General features: G+C 57.9%; 1 protein-coding gene across 1 annotated transcript in view; it reads right to left on the reverse strand.

The window, feature by feature from the left end:
- Positions 1–14972, reverse strand: part of NIBAN2 (niban apoptosis regulator 2) — a 50681-nt gene that overhangs the window by 18008 nt on the left and 17701 nt on the right. The window contains exon 2 of the mRNA XM_036112841.2: positions 1408–1538. Coding sequence (XP_035968734.1) covers positions 1408–1538 — 131 coding nt within the window. The remainder of the gene's footprint in view (positions 1–1407; positions 1539–14972) is intronic.

Genomic DNA, 14972 nt, shown 5'->3' on the forward strand with positions numbered 1-14972 from the left:
CACTGAACGGGAATGCCCTGGATTTTCCCTGGGCTGACTCAGGGCCCCCTGTACCTCCCCCGAAGAAGGGCTAGCTCCTCACCCCACAGGCTCAGGCCTGGGGTTGCCAGCTCCCAGCTGGGCACTCACGGCCCAGCCTGTGTTCCAACTGTCCCTCACCTCCTCTCTGCCAGTCCCGCCTCCGGCCCCATTCGGGGGCCAGTCACCACGGGGCCCTTCCCAGGAGGCCTTGTGTGCCTCCTTCAGTCCATGCTGACCCATGGGCTGGAGTCACACAGCTTCCAGTCCCTCCACAAATATTTACTGGGCAAACACAATCCTGCTAATAACAGGCTAATGACAAGCCTGGCGATGCTGACACTATCAGCCAGCGCTCACCGAGCACCTTCCCTGCTCCAGGCGCCCGGCTGGCTGATTCCTTCATCAAGAACACCCTGCGCAGGTGTTCTTACCCCATTTCACAGATGAGTAAACTAAGATCCACAAGGTGACGTGATTTGCTCATGGGCACGAGGCCTTTAAGAGGAGCGGCGCCTGGGTGACTCAGTCGGTTAAGCGTCCAACTCTAGATTTTGGCTCAGGTCATGATCTTAGGGTCCTGGTATCGAGCCCCGCATCGGGCTCCGCGGTCTGCTTGAGGATTCTCCGTCTCCCTCTGCCCCTCCTCCCACTCTCATGGGCACACATGCGTGCACACTCTCTCTCTCTCAAATATTGTTATTTTTTTAAAGATTTTATTTATTTATTTGACAGAGACACAGCGAGAGAGGGAACACAAGCAGGGGGAGTGGGAGAGGGAGAAGCAGGCCTCCAGCAGAGCAGGGAGCCCGATGCGGGGCTCGATCCCAGGACCCTGGGATCATGACCTGAGCCGAAGGCAGACGCTCAACGAATGAGCCACCCAGGTGCCCCTGAAATAAATAAATCTTAAAAAAAAAAAAAAAAAAAAGAGCAGCTGGGCTTGAACCCAGGCATGTCAAGATGATTCCAGAGCCCCAGCTCTACCAATGGAGGAGTTGAGCTGGCAGGGAGTACCCCGTACCCCATGGTGAACGGAGGGGTCTTGGCAAGGCCACTGGGTTATCTGCCGATTCAGAAGCTGGGTGGGGGGCGCCTGGGTGGCTCAGTCGGTTAAGCGTCTGCCTTCGCCTCAGGTCCTGATTCTGGGGTCCTGGGATCGAGCCCCGCATCGGGCTCCCTGCTCAGCGGGGAGTCTGCTTCTCCCTCTTGCTCAGCCCTCCTCCTGCCCCCACCCCTGCTCGTTCGCTCACTCTTGTGCTCTCTAATAAATAAAATCTTAAAAAAAGAAAAAAGACGCTGGGTGGGGCCCCTAGAGACCATCCAGGCAACAACGGTAAATTGAGGCCGAGCGGGAGCCCGCCCTGCACCCGGCCCAGCCCCTCTCACCTTGCGCCAGAGCAGCTGGGCCTGCGGCAGCCCCGTCCCCTCGATCTCGTGGCGCATGCTATTGAAGAGAACCACGCCATACTGGTCCTCATAAAAACGGCCGAACTCCGTCAGGATCTTCCCGGTTTTCTCTGAAAGGGAAGAAGAAACAGGGCTGTGAGGTCGCCATGGTTCCCTGCGAGCAGCCGCCCTGCCCCAGGGACATCAGCCAAGCTCCGTAATCCCTGTTTGCGAAGCTGTGGGCTCGGGTGCTCTGCCTTCACCGGCCTCACGTTCCTGGCCGGAGTGGTGTGTTCCCTGCACACAGTGGGTGGACTTTCGCACAGGAAAACCAGCAACAATGGAGACAGAGAAAATCACCAGAAAGAAAACACGAGACACCAACAGACAAGTGAAAAGACGCCGAGCCTCCCAGCCACCCAGCAGCTGCAGGCAGACCAGTCAGGGTGTGGGGGAACAGACCCCTCAACTCGGAGCCCTGGGTGCTGGACATCGGGAAGGCCTTGAGGGCGTACAATTTTAAGGGTTCACGTGGTGCCCCGGATGCCGCGCTCACTCCTCCAGGAATTACCCACCGCACGCCTCCCGGAGGAGCAGGTGTATGTATTCACCCAGCCAATCAGCAGACACGAGCCACATGCGCATGCGTGGACGCTGATTCGGACCATTCCAGGCGCACCTGGGCCGGGGGTGGGGGAACCTACACGTACCACCAGGGGGAAGGTGCCCACACGGCCACGTGAAGAAAAGCGAGTTACAGAACCGCGTGCGGAATATTACCTCATTTAAAATCACTCCTATTTGTGCCTATAAATTATTTACGCTTGGAGACGGAGGAAAAGGTCCCGGAAGGCAGCACTCCCCAACTGTTCTGGGTGGGACCCCTGGATGTGGGAATGGCAGGGCCGAGTGAATTGCATTTTCTGCTTTATTCACTTTTACAGCATTTGAATTATTTTACAACCGTGATTCCTTCCACAATAAAAAAAAAAAAAACACATTCTAAAATTAACTCCTCTACCAAGTTAACCACCTTTTTGCCTCCACTGGCCATTTGCTTCTCTGTTGCCAAAGCAGTTTCTGAGCAGAGAAGGTGATTCTTGTGGCCTCCAGGGCTCGCCCAGCACACCTCAGACGCTCAGGACCAGCACTGCCGGGGCTTCCCTAATAACATGAAACTGAGGCCCATGACAAGGAGGCCCTGTCCTTGGGAGAGATTTCCCGATCCCAAGAAGCTGCCGCTCGAGTCCTGACTTTGGGGTTGTGCCAGCTCACTCCGAGGCTCCCCTCTCTGGGCCTCAGTTCCCTGCACACTAAGACTAGAGTCCATGGTGGACAGGCCCTGCCACCTCTGCCAGTCTTGGACTCCAGGTTTGAAGACCTGGCCCTTTCTCAAAGAAGGGGCTGATGAGACACCGTCCCTCCTACGGCTGGTCTCTGCTTCTCAAGAGCACCCAGCTAGGACAGCATTTCATTTAATCCTCTCACGAGCCCTGTGACGTAGGGCTGCTGTTATTCCCATTTTAGAGAAGACCCAGAAGCGCTGAGACCCAGAGAGGTTAAGTCACTGGCTCAAGGTCACATAGCCAGTGGGTGGTGGAGCTGGGATGCAGTCCAGGGGCCCCACTATGAGGTGGTGGCCAGGGAGGAGGGCTGAAAGCATGTAGCCACATCCCCACCCAGGGTCTCAGGCAAGCTCACTCCCTCTACTCCCTCTGGAAGAGCTCAGCCCAAGGACCCCTCTCCACAGACCCTGCCTGTGGTCCCCTTTCCTGGAATGAGGTCATGGCTGTCCAGATTCCAATCTGGGGAGAGAAGAGGGAGAACAAATGAGGAATTTGCTTTGAATGCCTATTTTTTAAAAACCATAAACAACCAGAACTCTCTCAAAGACCACGGGAATTGTTTTGAAAAATGATGAGGCAGAACTGGGAGGGTTGGGGGGAGCAGGCAAGAAGGGGTAATGAACTGGAGCCAAAGAGAAAAAACGGGATCATAGGTGACAATAATACTGATAAATCACATCATCATCACCATCATCGTAGCTACTACCACTTAGTGTTAACCTGAGCCAGTGCGCGGGCAAGTTCTGCATGCAGGATCCCAAAGAATCTTCATGAAATCCTTAGGGAGTCAGTGCTATTGTTTTCCCATTTTAGGGACGAGGTGGCTTGCAGACCCAGGACTGGAGAGACAGGGTCTCAGCCACCAGGCCAGGCAGCCTCAGCCCAGGGCTTTGTCCCGACTCTGCCCCCAGCAGCCAGACACCCAACAGATACTCTCCCCCCATGCGGGATCTCGAGGGTCCTTCAGCCACAGCTCTGGGAGGCCCGACCAGCCCCTGGTATGCCCAGCCTCAGAGCATGATTTCCAGAAGGGCCAGAATCTGCCCTGACCCTTGGGAAGTCAGGCCCAGAAGGAAGCTGCTGTCCTGGGTCAGAACTCGAACTCAAGTCTGTCTAAGCCATAGCATGCTCTCAGCAAAACCCAGATATTGCATCCAAGCAAGGGGTGGCTAGGTTTAGAAGGCCCCAGGGCTGGACTGGGGAGAAGGATGGAAAGGGCAAGGCAACATGCTATCATCCCATCAGGTGCACCAAGACCCGGGGCAGGGGGTGGTGGGTGGGCTGTAGGTTGGAGAGGAAGCTGGGGAGGCTGAGGAAGTGAAAACCAGAACAAGGTGATCCATTAGGAGCCAGAAGGCAAAGATGAGTTGATAGGCTTGGAGTATCTGGACTTCTTAAGAAGGGCCAGGTGGGGGAGGGGGCAAGCAGAAAATCCACTGTAGCCCTCTCAATGGGATGTGGACAAGTTATTGGAGTGAGACTGTGGGACAAGGGTCTAGGAGTGGAGGGCACGAGCACTGGGGCGGGGGGGAGTCCCCAGGCAGAGGGTGGAGAGGGGAGAGGGTATGGGCTGAAACAGAAAATGGAATAGGAAAAGAGGTGGTGGCCCCAGGCACCCTGTACCCCCAAACAGACGGCAGCAGCCCTGGCCCCCACTTCACCCAACTGCAATTACAGGCATGCCTCGCTATCCAAACTCGAGAACTATATAGATCTGGATCTGTTTTCCGATAAACCCTTTGCTACCTGAAATTCCAGAACCAAAGAGATCATAGAGTGGGGTCTCTCACTACCCAAACTTGCTCTTCCAATTCGGGAGCCTAAGGGATCGGGGGGCTAGTATCTAAGGATCGACTGCACACCATAGAGGGTGGCCCTGGCACCCCTTCTGCTCACCGCTGGATCCCCTCTGCTCCCCCCCCCCGCCCGTGTGGCCTGGTACAGGCAGGTGCTGAGCAAGGTGGGTGTCCACTTGCCAGTTACTAAGTGTCCCCTCTGCACCAGGCCCCATAGGACTGGGGAAGCCACCAGGCCAGGGGTCGGTGTGACATCATACCTCAAGGGATTAAGGACTGAAGGAGGGTGCCAGGCAGTGCCAGGAAACTGGGTGCGCTCAGCCCAAATTTGGCCGAGGAAGGGCTAGAAAGGGAAGACTGGGGGGCGGGGGGGGGTAGAAGGAAGCAGGGCTGCAGGACGGCTTCTTGGCAAGGGCAGCACTGAGCACATTCTTGAGAGATGTCCTAAGACAGCTTGGAAGGAACTGCCTTGTGCTTGGTACAAAGGAAGTGCCACAGGAAGACAGAGGATGAGGACTCGAGGGCCTAGGATTGGGGGCTGGAAAGACCTCAGAGAGGCAGGCTGGGGAAGGGGGTGCAGTCCCCTCCTGGGATTTATAAAGGGCTCACAGGGGAGAAGCCCTGAACAGGGTCCCCAGCCAGACAGGCTGACGCTGCCGGAGAACCCGGACGGACACCACAGCCGTGCCCGCCTTGGATGCTCCTCTGGCCTGCCGAGCTCTGGGGTCAGGGCCCGGGCAGTCCCCTTCCTGTAAGCATTGCTCAGCACCCCATTTTTTCTTCTTGCCACCCTACAGTGGCTGTCTCCCTGGAGCTGCCCAGGGATTCTGGCAGTTCAAATCCCCACTGCAGCATCCCTGCCTGGGTGTCTGTGACTGGTCCCACCAGGCCCCAGGGGCCCCTCTCTCCTCCACACCTGCCCATACCAGCTCTTCTGCCTCATTTCATGGCTTCTGAAGACACCATGTGCCATGGATTTAGGGCCACTGAGACCAAGGCTCACCACCCCAAAAGGCACTCTGAGTCACAGAGTATGAGAGGCTCACCCGAGGTGACACATCCAGACTGAGGCAGTCGGGGTTTGACCCACAGACTGAGGACCCCCTCCCGCTCCTGGCTCTGACCACGGTCCACAGGGCCCCACAGGACATCCCTCCCACCGAGGACAGACAGGAAGCAGGCTGTGGCTCCATGCCCAGAGGCAGGGCCGACCCCTAGGGGGTCCCGGGCCCAGGAACGGCCGGGAGGTAGAGACGCCGGCATGGAGCAGTCTGAGGCCATGTGCCGCCTCGCCCACCTTCCGCACCTTCTCATCCATCCTTCCTCCTGCACCGACTCAGCCTCGGGTGCTGCTCTAGGAGATGGCATGGGCCGGGGACAGAGGAAGCCTGCCCTCCAGCCCCCGGCTCCCAGCCTCTGGGTGCGCAGCGCAGGCTGGGGGGAAGGAGTTCCCGCTCTGCCAGCCCCCAGCCCAGCCCCACAGGCCACCTGGCCTGCTCAGAGCCTCAGGTGGGGAAGGGAAGGGACCCTCCGATCCATCTGAGATTTAACTGCAAACCCCAGGAGGGTGGGCCTGGCACAAGCAGGTGCTGTCAGATGGGCAATGTGACGGCGGGATAGCTCGGAACTGCTGGGCTCAGGACCTCCCTAAATGTTCCTGTGATGTTACTATTAATCACAATAGTGCTCAGCTTATCACAGCCATGATAAGAGACTGAAATTTTTATTAGCAGATATAATTTTTACAGCTTGAAAAAAATCAAGGAAAGACTTTTTTTTTTTAACAACCGGGACAAGAATCACAAAATAATAATGACAATGATAGGTATGTCTTCAGCTGACAGGCCAGACAAATGGAGAGCCCACTAGGAGGAAGGAGGGGCTCAGGCAAAGGTAAGGGGGTGGGAAAGCCGGGCCAGGTGTGTGCAAGAAGGAACCCCCGCTTCCCACCTGACCTTGGAGAGGCTCCCCTGGTGTAATCCTCAGCCTCTGCTAGTGCCCAGGGCGCATCGCTGCCCAGCCGGTGCCCCTTTGCCAGCATATCCTGCAGAATTAGGTGGTAAGCTCACCCCACTCAGACTCAGGGACCCATGCACATACTCGGATTCTTCAAATGGCCCCAGAGCTGAATAAAACCCTCCACTTTACAGGTGTATAAGCCAATGCTTGGAAAGATTAATGGCTCAAGAAAAGTCACTTCACCTGTAGGTCAACAAAAACCTACTGAGCATCTCCATGGGGTTGTCATGGGAAGCACCCACCTGTGGGGTCCTGATTCCCTCTTTAGCCCAAGAAGGCAGCCCGTGAATTCTGGGAGTGGACCTCAGTGTCCCAGTCTGCACCCAGACACCACTGTGCTCTGGGACCTCAGGGGGCCGCTGCACCATCCCCAGGGCCTGCATTTCCACATCAAGTCTGCAGTAGGAGGGTAGTGCGCTCCATCTGGCTCAGGACTTGGGGGCCAGTGTGAAGCATGCATGCACGCCCACACACACACACACTCTCTCTCTCTCTCTCTCTCCCTCCCCCTCTCTCAGGGAGCTTGTTTTGGAGTGAAGCCTTGCAGCCAGCTAATGGAATATGGGATCTTGCACCTGTATCTCTGCGGATCTTAGCAGGACTCTGCCCCCAGATAACTGGAACCCTGTCTCCAAGGGCTGCATCTTTTGGGACTATCGAGAGTGACCCAGAGGCACCCCTTCCCATCTGGGCCTCCTAACTCTGCCCCCCGAGTTTACTGGGTATGCCTAACACTAAAACCTTACGCATGTTCAACAGCCCACTGAACCCTAACGGATACTGCTACCCCACTTTACAGATAAGGAAACTGAGGCTCAGAGAGACCTGGTGACCTACTCAGAGACGCACAGCCCAGAAGGGGAAAGAGGCGGGTTTCAATGCCTGTACAAAGCCCCCACCCCATAAAGCCTCCTCATCCAACAACCTCCCACGTGGCACCACAATACAATTTCCAAAGCCCTGCCTTAAACTTTCTTTTGGGGTCTTTGCCTGGTCCCAAGAGGCGGGCAAAGCACACTTTACTATCCTCATTTTACAGATGAAGAAACTGAGGTGCAGAGAGGCAAAGTGACTTTCCCAAGGTCACACAATCGATGACTGTCAGAGCCAGGACTGAAGCCTGGAGTCTCCAGCCCCTATCTGGTGAGGGCTGGGAGGGAACCTTCATGCCTACTGGATCCTTACCTGTCCCATCTTCTCTGGACCTTAATTGTACTAACTATAAAATGGGTGGGTGGGTCCCTGTTGGCTCAGCTGATTTAAAATCTCAATGATGATCTAATCAGTGTTGCCCTGGCCCCAGGAGCTGACCAGGATGCTGGCCTCAGCATCTCTTCTGAGCTGCTGGTGAGTCAGCTCTGAGTCGGAGCTGACCACAGGCCCCTCAGGCTGGACAGAAGGACTGGGAGGGAAGTCGGGGCGGGGCGGGAGCAGGACTCAGCATCAACGCTACCTGGGTACAAGACAGCATCTCTACTGGGCACACGGGCTCTGGGTCCAAGTCCTGGCTCTGCCCCCTACTAGTTGTGTGGCCTTGGCCAAGGCACTTTCTCTCTCTGAGCCTCTGTTTCTGCCTCTGCAAAACGGCACGACAGTATCTGCCTGATCAGGTTATAAGAAGATCAAGATCAATGAGCAAACGGACATAAAGCACTTCACTCTGGCAAAGGGGCATGTTGCTAACGGGGGCTCCTATAAAGCGCCTATTGTCCGAGGTTCCTGTAATTCAAGGAGAGGCCCTTGAAACCCCCCTGGCCCAGCTGAGCAACCCCTGGCCCAGCCCAGCCCCAGGACCAGCAACAACAGTAGCCAAGGCAACCGGAAGAACGTTAATCTCTGATTTTCCAAGCTGACAACATTAAGGGTCACGCTGCTTCCTGCACTCAGAAAGCAGGGGCTGGGCAAGACTGTGGAAGGCCCAAGGGTAGCCTGCAGTCCCCTGCAGACTCTCAGGGGCTGGGGGACTTGGTCCACTGTGCAGATGGCAAAAGTGAGGCTCACACAGGAGTAGGGGCTCGTGGAGCTGAGGACGAGAGAAAGGAGCACAGCGGTGCCCCAGAGAGCCTCGAATGCCTTCTCGCGGCCCTACTAAAGCCCAGCACCTACCACGCCCAGGTCATGCCCCCCATCCGTGACTCGGCCCTGGGGTAGGTGGTGTCCGGACCGGTGGAACGTTTCAGATGAGGAGAGCCGGGATCCCTGCCAAGTCCAGCTGGGGAGCAGCAGACGCGGGACCTGAGCCCAGGCCCAGGACCCCCTCCACACTGACCGGGGGGCCCCGGGACGAAGAGGGTAATCTCCAGCGGAGATCGTGTCAGCCTCGTGGCAACCACGGGGGGCTTCATACTGGGCCCGGCCCTGGTTTGGCCCCAGCTGAGGGCAATGTGCCAGACCTGTTCCCGGCTCATCCGGTCCCTCCAGCAGGGCCCCAGGGCCACACCTCCCCCACGAGGCCCGGTCCGGTTTCAGAGCTGAAAGAGATTTGCCGACTGAAACCAGGCAGGCAGCACCCTGCAGGGCAGGGCCGGCCCGGAACCTGCCTACCTGGTTCCCAGAGCACTGGGGAGAAGGCCCGGGGTGGGGAGGGAGAGGAGGTAGCCAGGGACTCGAGTTTCCCCCGTGTCGTACAGTCGTCCAAAGTACCACCATCTCCATCATCCACCTAGGAGAGCAGAGGGAGTCTGCAGTCCAGAGAGGTGGCGACACTCTCCTAAGGTCACACAGCATGTCTCAACAGAGCTGGGTCGGCGTGCCAGGCCCGGGGCTCTTCTACTTGGCCGCCCTGCTATCACTATGAGCACATCCCGGCAGAACCTCCTCTATACCCAGCGGGGTGCTCCATGCTCCCATGTGTCATTTCACATGTCCCCGCTTTACAGAGGACGGCGCGGAGACTCAGAGAGGTTATGTCACTTGTCTGGAGACACACAGCTTGTCAATGACAGGAACCCAGAACAGCCCGAGTCTACCACAGAACCAGAGTGTGGACAAACCCACCTTACCCCCACCTGCCAGCCTCTGGGAGCAGAGGTTCCAGGCCACACGGACCCTGTGGGTGGCCACTGTCAGAAAGGCTGACATGGCTCCCGCTCAGGACCTGTAATCGGGGGAAGTTGGGAGGGGGTAATGACAGGCTCTGTTGGCCAGCAGAGGAGGGGGGCTGGCCGTGAGAAGAGCCTGTGAGAAGAGCCTGAACGAGCAGCTGGAACCCTGCAGGGCCAGAGTCAAGAGGGGGTTAAGTCAGCTAAGTGCCCCCCTCCACCACCAGCCAGTCCTTGTTCAGAAGGGAGACTGCAGCCAGAAAAGGCAAGGGACCAGTCCAAGGTCACCCCACAAATAACCCTCGGAGTTTGCTCAGAATACCTGCACGGCATCAGCAGGTCCCTGGGACCCCACTCTAGGCCCAAGCAGATTCCCACCGCAGCCATGCCCTATTCCCCAGGGCAAGGCCATCAGAGTGAGGTGGACTTCCTAGCTGACTAGGGGCCGGTCAAGAGGCCAGTACAGCTGAGCCCTGACTCTGCCGCTAATCACTGCCCCCCAACCAAGCCATTCCCATCCTAGGCCTGCCCCCGCCTCCAAATTTCTACCCACTTTCCATTCCTGGCTCCTTCGGATCCTTCGCATATAGGAGACACAGGGATCTTTTTTTTTTTTAAGATTTTATTTATTTGACAGAGAGAGACAGAGCGAGACAGGGAACACAAGCAGGGGGAGTGGGAGAGGGAGAAGCAGGCTTCCCGCGGAGCAGGGAGCCCAATGTGGGGCTCGATCCCAGGACCCTGGGATCATGACCTGAGCCGAAGGCAGACGTTTAATGACTGAGCCACCCAGGCATCCTGAGACACAGGGATCTTTTTGTTACAACTCTCTCCCTGAACCTTCTCTACCCAACAACCTTCCATGGCTCCCACTGCCTTTGGGACAAAGACTGAACCCCTTAGGATCCCCCCAGGCTCCTGCATGCTCTTCCTCGCAGTGGGGTCCTGCGCAGGCTGCTCTCCAGGTCAGGAACACTCCTCCCTCCTCCTCTAAGCCCATTTCTCAGACGCCCACTGCACCGCACCTTCCCCTAGGATGCCCCCAGCTCAGTGAGTGCCCCCCCACTTACTTCCATAGCCCCCCACTGATCCCACAGTGGGTAAGGGCCCGTGCCCCGTCGGACTCCCCCAGGCAGTACCCACCACATCTGGGACAGGGCCTGGCACGCAGTAGGAACCTCAGAGCGAGAAGCCAGAGGCAGCGAACTAGAGCCAGGGCCGCCCCACACACACCCCAAAGATCCCTCACCACAGAAACGGAGGCTTATGCCCAGCCCAGGGGCTGTGGCCGGGTCCCAGGAACGAGAGGATATGCACAACGCTGTCCTTCTTGCTCGGGAAGGTGACTGCCACCCATGAGGTTCCCTCCCCGCCGGCCTTGGGTGCCCTGAAGGGACCCTCTGCTGGTCACCCCTTCCCTGGGGCCAGTTATTAAGAAGGAAAAACCTGTCCCCATAAATACAGCAGCCCGCAGCCTGCCAAGGCCCGATCGTGACAATCACCTGATGGCATACTAGCTCCTGCAAGGGACTCCATGTGGGAGAATAAAACAGCCTGGGGTGGGGGGGGGGGTAGTCTGCTATCATTACCCCAGTGCACAGCAAGGGCAGAACGCGAGGGGCGGTGAAACAGCCTACGCAGCATCACACAGCTGGTCGGGCACAACGCTGGCTGCTCCCTCCCAGGCTTTACTGCATTTGACCGTGAGCCCTGGCAGCAGCCCCAGGAGGTGGGTATGGCTATCACCCCCACTGAGGAACCAGAAGCTGTGAGGCCCAGTGACTTGTCCAAGGTCAGCCAGCTGTCAGGCAGAGGAGCCCAAGTCCAAGCTGGGGCTTGAACCCAGGCTCCCCACACCGTGGGAACCTACAGGACAGTCATGCGAAGTGCTTCGGGGAGGCTCTCGCTGGCCTCCAACACCCCAGGAGACCGGGAACCTCACCCATCACCACCTTCTCGGCACCTGCCGCAGGGCCTGGCACACCGCGGCCCGCAGACGCCACCCTTAATCAGATCCAGGACCCGCCAGGTTCTGAGCCCCACTTCCTTCCCCAGGGCCCATCCTGGCCATTTCCTACCTACCGCAGGCCCCCACCTCCATGCTTTCACCTGCGCTATGCCCCATAGCAGGAGCCCCTTCCCACCACCACCCCCCCTTGTCACAGTTCAAAGTCTTAGCCAGCCTTCAAGGCCCCACTCAAACATTTGCCCATTTGCGCATAATTGTAATAATAATTGGGGCCTGAGCTAATGCCTGTAGCACTTACCCGCCACCAGGCACAGAGCATATGTTAACAATTATCATCAACATTACTGCATTTAGGGCGCCTGGGTGGCTCAGTCGTTAAGCGTCTGCCTTCGGCTCAGGTCATGGTCTCAGGGTCCTGGGATCGAGCCCCGCATCGGACTCCCTGCTCAGCGGGAAGCCTGCTTCTCCCTCTCCCACTCCCCCTGCTTGTGTTCCCTCTCTCGCTGTGTCTCTCTCTGTCAAATAAATAAATCTTAAAAAAAAAAAAAATTACTGCATTTAACCCTCACCGAGTTTTTTTTTTTTTTAAAGATTTTATTTATTTTTGAGAGAGAGAGCGTGCGCGCAAACGTGCACATGAGTGGGGGAGACGTGGAGGGGCAGAGGGAGAAGCAGACTCCCCGACGAGCAGGGAGCCCGATGCGGGACTCATCCTAGGACCCTGGGATCATGACCTGAGCCACCCAGGCGCCCACCCAGATTTATTCTTAAACCCATTTTATAGATGAGCCTCAAGGGAAGGTGAAGTGACTTGTCTTGTCACACAGGTAAGAGTGTGTCCACTGCTCTATCCTGACACCTAGAAGTGTGCAGAGACAGAGCTCGGAAACATGTGTAGTCTCTCTGCCAGGACATTCCCCACCCACCTGGCAGCTGCCCTGCCCAGACATGGCACCTGGTTCCCTTCTATATCCCCAGCATCCAGTGCGGCACTGGCTTTGGGAGAGAAGAGTGGGTTTCTCACCAAGGCAGGTGTGTTCCGGGGCCAAGCTTGAAGCAAGAAGCAAACCCTGAGCTCAGAACAGCCTCTCTGGGCCTCAGTTTCTTCATCTGTAAAATGGGCATCATATGTTTCCCCCACACACACACCTCACTGGTGACAAGGGGCCTCAGGAGATGCCGGCTTTGGTTGCTAATAGTCAAAGGGCTGGGTGAGCAATATAAAGCTATATCGCTGTTATCTTAACCTTTGGCATCAGTAGAACCTCTGCCCTGGAGTGTCCCCTTATTAATGGCCAGTGACGTATGCTTACAATAGCATATGCACCTGGGGAGGGCCCTCTGAGATGAAGTCCAAGCTCTCCATTGGACAGATGGGGAAACTAAGGCTGGGAGAATGGGGAAGGAGCAACACGAGGTCCCACAGTCCTGGCTGTGGCCCAGCTCCTCGTGAGAGCAGAGTGAAGAGAAAGAAGTCGGGGGAGTTTCGTGCCCAGAAAACTGGCTCTTGGGGTCTCCGGCCTGGAATGCTCTCTCAGAGCTCCCCCTCTGCCTGGCCATCTCCTCTTCCTCCTCCCCAGGCTCGAATGTCACCTCCTCGGAAGCCCCGACAGGTCCAGTGCCCACAGCCTCCACCACCCACCGCCCCACTTCCCCTCACGACTGCGGCGGTGAAAGGCTCCTTCCACCGGGCTCCCCAGACAGAGACCTCGTTCCCGCCGTCTCCCCAGCCCCCCAGCTCGTGCCTGGCCCAGGTGAGTGCCCGATAAACACGTGCTGAGTGGGGAAGGCCACCCGCCCCCGGAGGGAAGGCCATCCATTTCAGGTGCCCAAATGGCCGCCGGGGGCCCGGGAAAGAGGCCGAGGGGTGCAGAGGTTGGCTGGGGAGCCCCCCATCGCCAAGGCAGCTTTGGGGCCAAGCTGCCTTTAAAGCTCTTCTCAGTTGGCAAATATTTAACCAAGGCTCCGTGACCCAGGTCTGCTGGGGACGAGCGTGCTTTGAGGCACGAGGGCCTAAGGAGGCAGGTGGCTGAAGTGGAGCCCCAGGGAAATGCCAGAAAGGAAAAAAAAAGGCCGACTGAAGACCCGCCCACTGGGGCCTGCCCTTTCCTTTATACCTCCTGCAGCTTGGTGGGAGGAAGTCGATTCCCATCTAGACACAAACAGGGAAACAAAAGCCCTCTCATCCCCTCAAGGCCCTCCCTCCCGGCCCACAGCCTACAGTCGGCGGCTTGTTCCGGGAGCCCAGAACCCAAGAACACAGAGCCAAGATGCGGAGGGTGGAGAAGGGGTGCCAAGGCCCCCCCCACCCCACCCCAGTCAGGGCAGGACCGGGCCTACCCACACCTACCCCGGGCTCACCGCAGGGGCCCGGCGCTGTGCCTGCCACGGAGGGCACCCTCCACTCAGGGGAGCAGGCCGCAGGCTGGGCTCCCGCACCATGCCCTGCCATGGCCGAGGCCACACCCCAGGCCAACGGAACCAGGACAATAGGGTCAAAGGGAGGGTCAAAGGCAGCCTGGAGGACCCCAGGGCTATAAGATGCTGGAGACCAGCCACCTCCCACCGTGCACGGCCCTGTCCGACCTCCCCCATCCTCCCGCCCTGAGAGAGAGCCCGGCTCGGGAACCAGATGCAGAACACCCAGCTCCGTGCTCCAGGGGCCTGGCCTCTGAGCCCTGGTATTCTCCTCTGTGCGCTGGGGATACTCCGCTGCTCTCTCTGACGGTTGCTGTCGTCAGGATGGGCAAAGAGACAGCTGATCTAGGACAGTGATTTTGTAAGCACTAACCTCCAGCCCCCTCACATGCACTCACCCACTCCTGTGCACTTCTCAGCAACAACCTTCGCCTCCCTTCCCTTCTTTTCATCCCCGCCACACCCACTGGAGTCCTCCAAGCTGGGGCCCAGCCACCTGTCCAAACTGCCCCCAGGCCGCAGGGCAGCATCCGCACCACACCATCCCACCCCAGGTGTTCCCCAACACATGCCTGCTCTCAGCCCAACGCGCAGAGCACTGAAGCTGGACTGAGGACACGGGGCGCTCTGCCATGGCACGCGCACCTTGGGAGGTGCCCACCACAGCCCTGGAGCCCTGTCCTCGGCCTGTCTGAGAACCCACCACCGACTTTCCCCTCTGTGCCCAGACTGGAGTTGGACCTCGAGATGCCCAAGCAGATCTTCCTGACGGAGCCTCTTCCTCCATGACCACCCGGAAGCCAGCATCACCACCCAGGCCGTCCCCATCAGCCACCAAGAGGCAGGAGCTGAGGACAGGATCCAGCGTGAAATTCATGTCCTCCCATCAGCCAGCTCAGGGCCATCTGAAATGACTGCTGGGGGCAGAGCCAAAGTCAGGTGAGGGTATCAGGGGCTCTACTGTGCTAGCCAAGAA

This window comes from Halichoerus grypus, chromosome 14 (assembly GCF_964656455.1).
Source record: "Halichoerus grypus chromosome 14, mHalGry1.hap1.1, whole genome shotgun sequence".
Taxonomy (NCBI): domain Eukaryota; kingdom Metazoa; phylum Chordata; class Mammalia; order Carnivora; family Phocidae; genus Halichoerus; species Halichoerus grypus.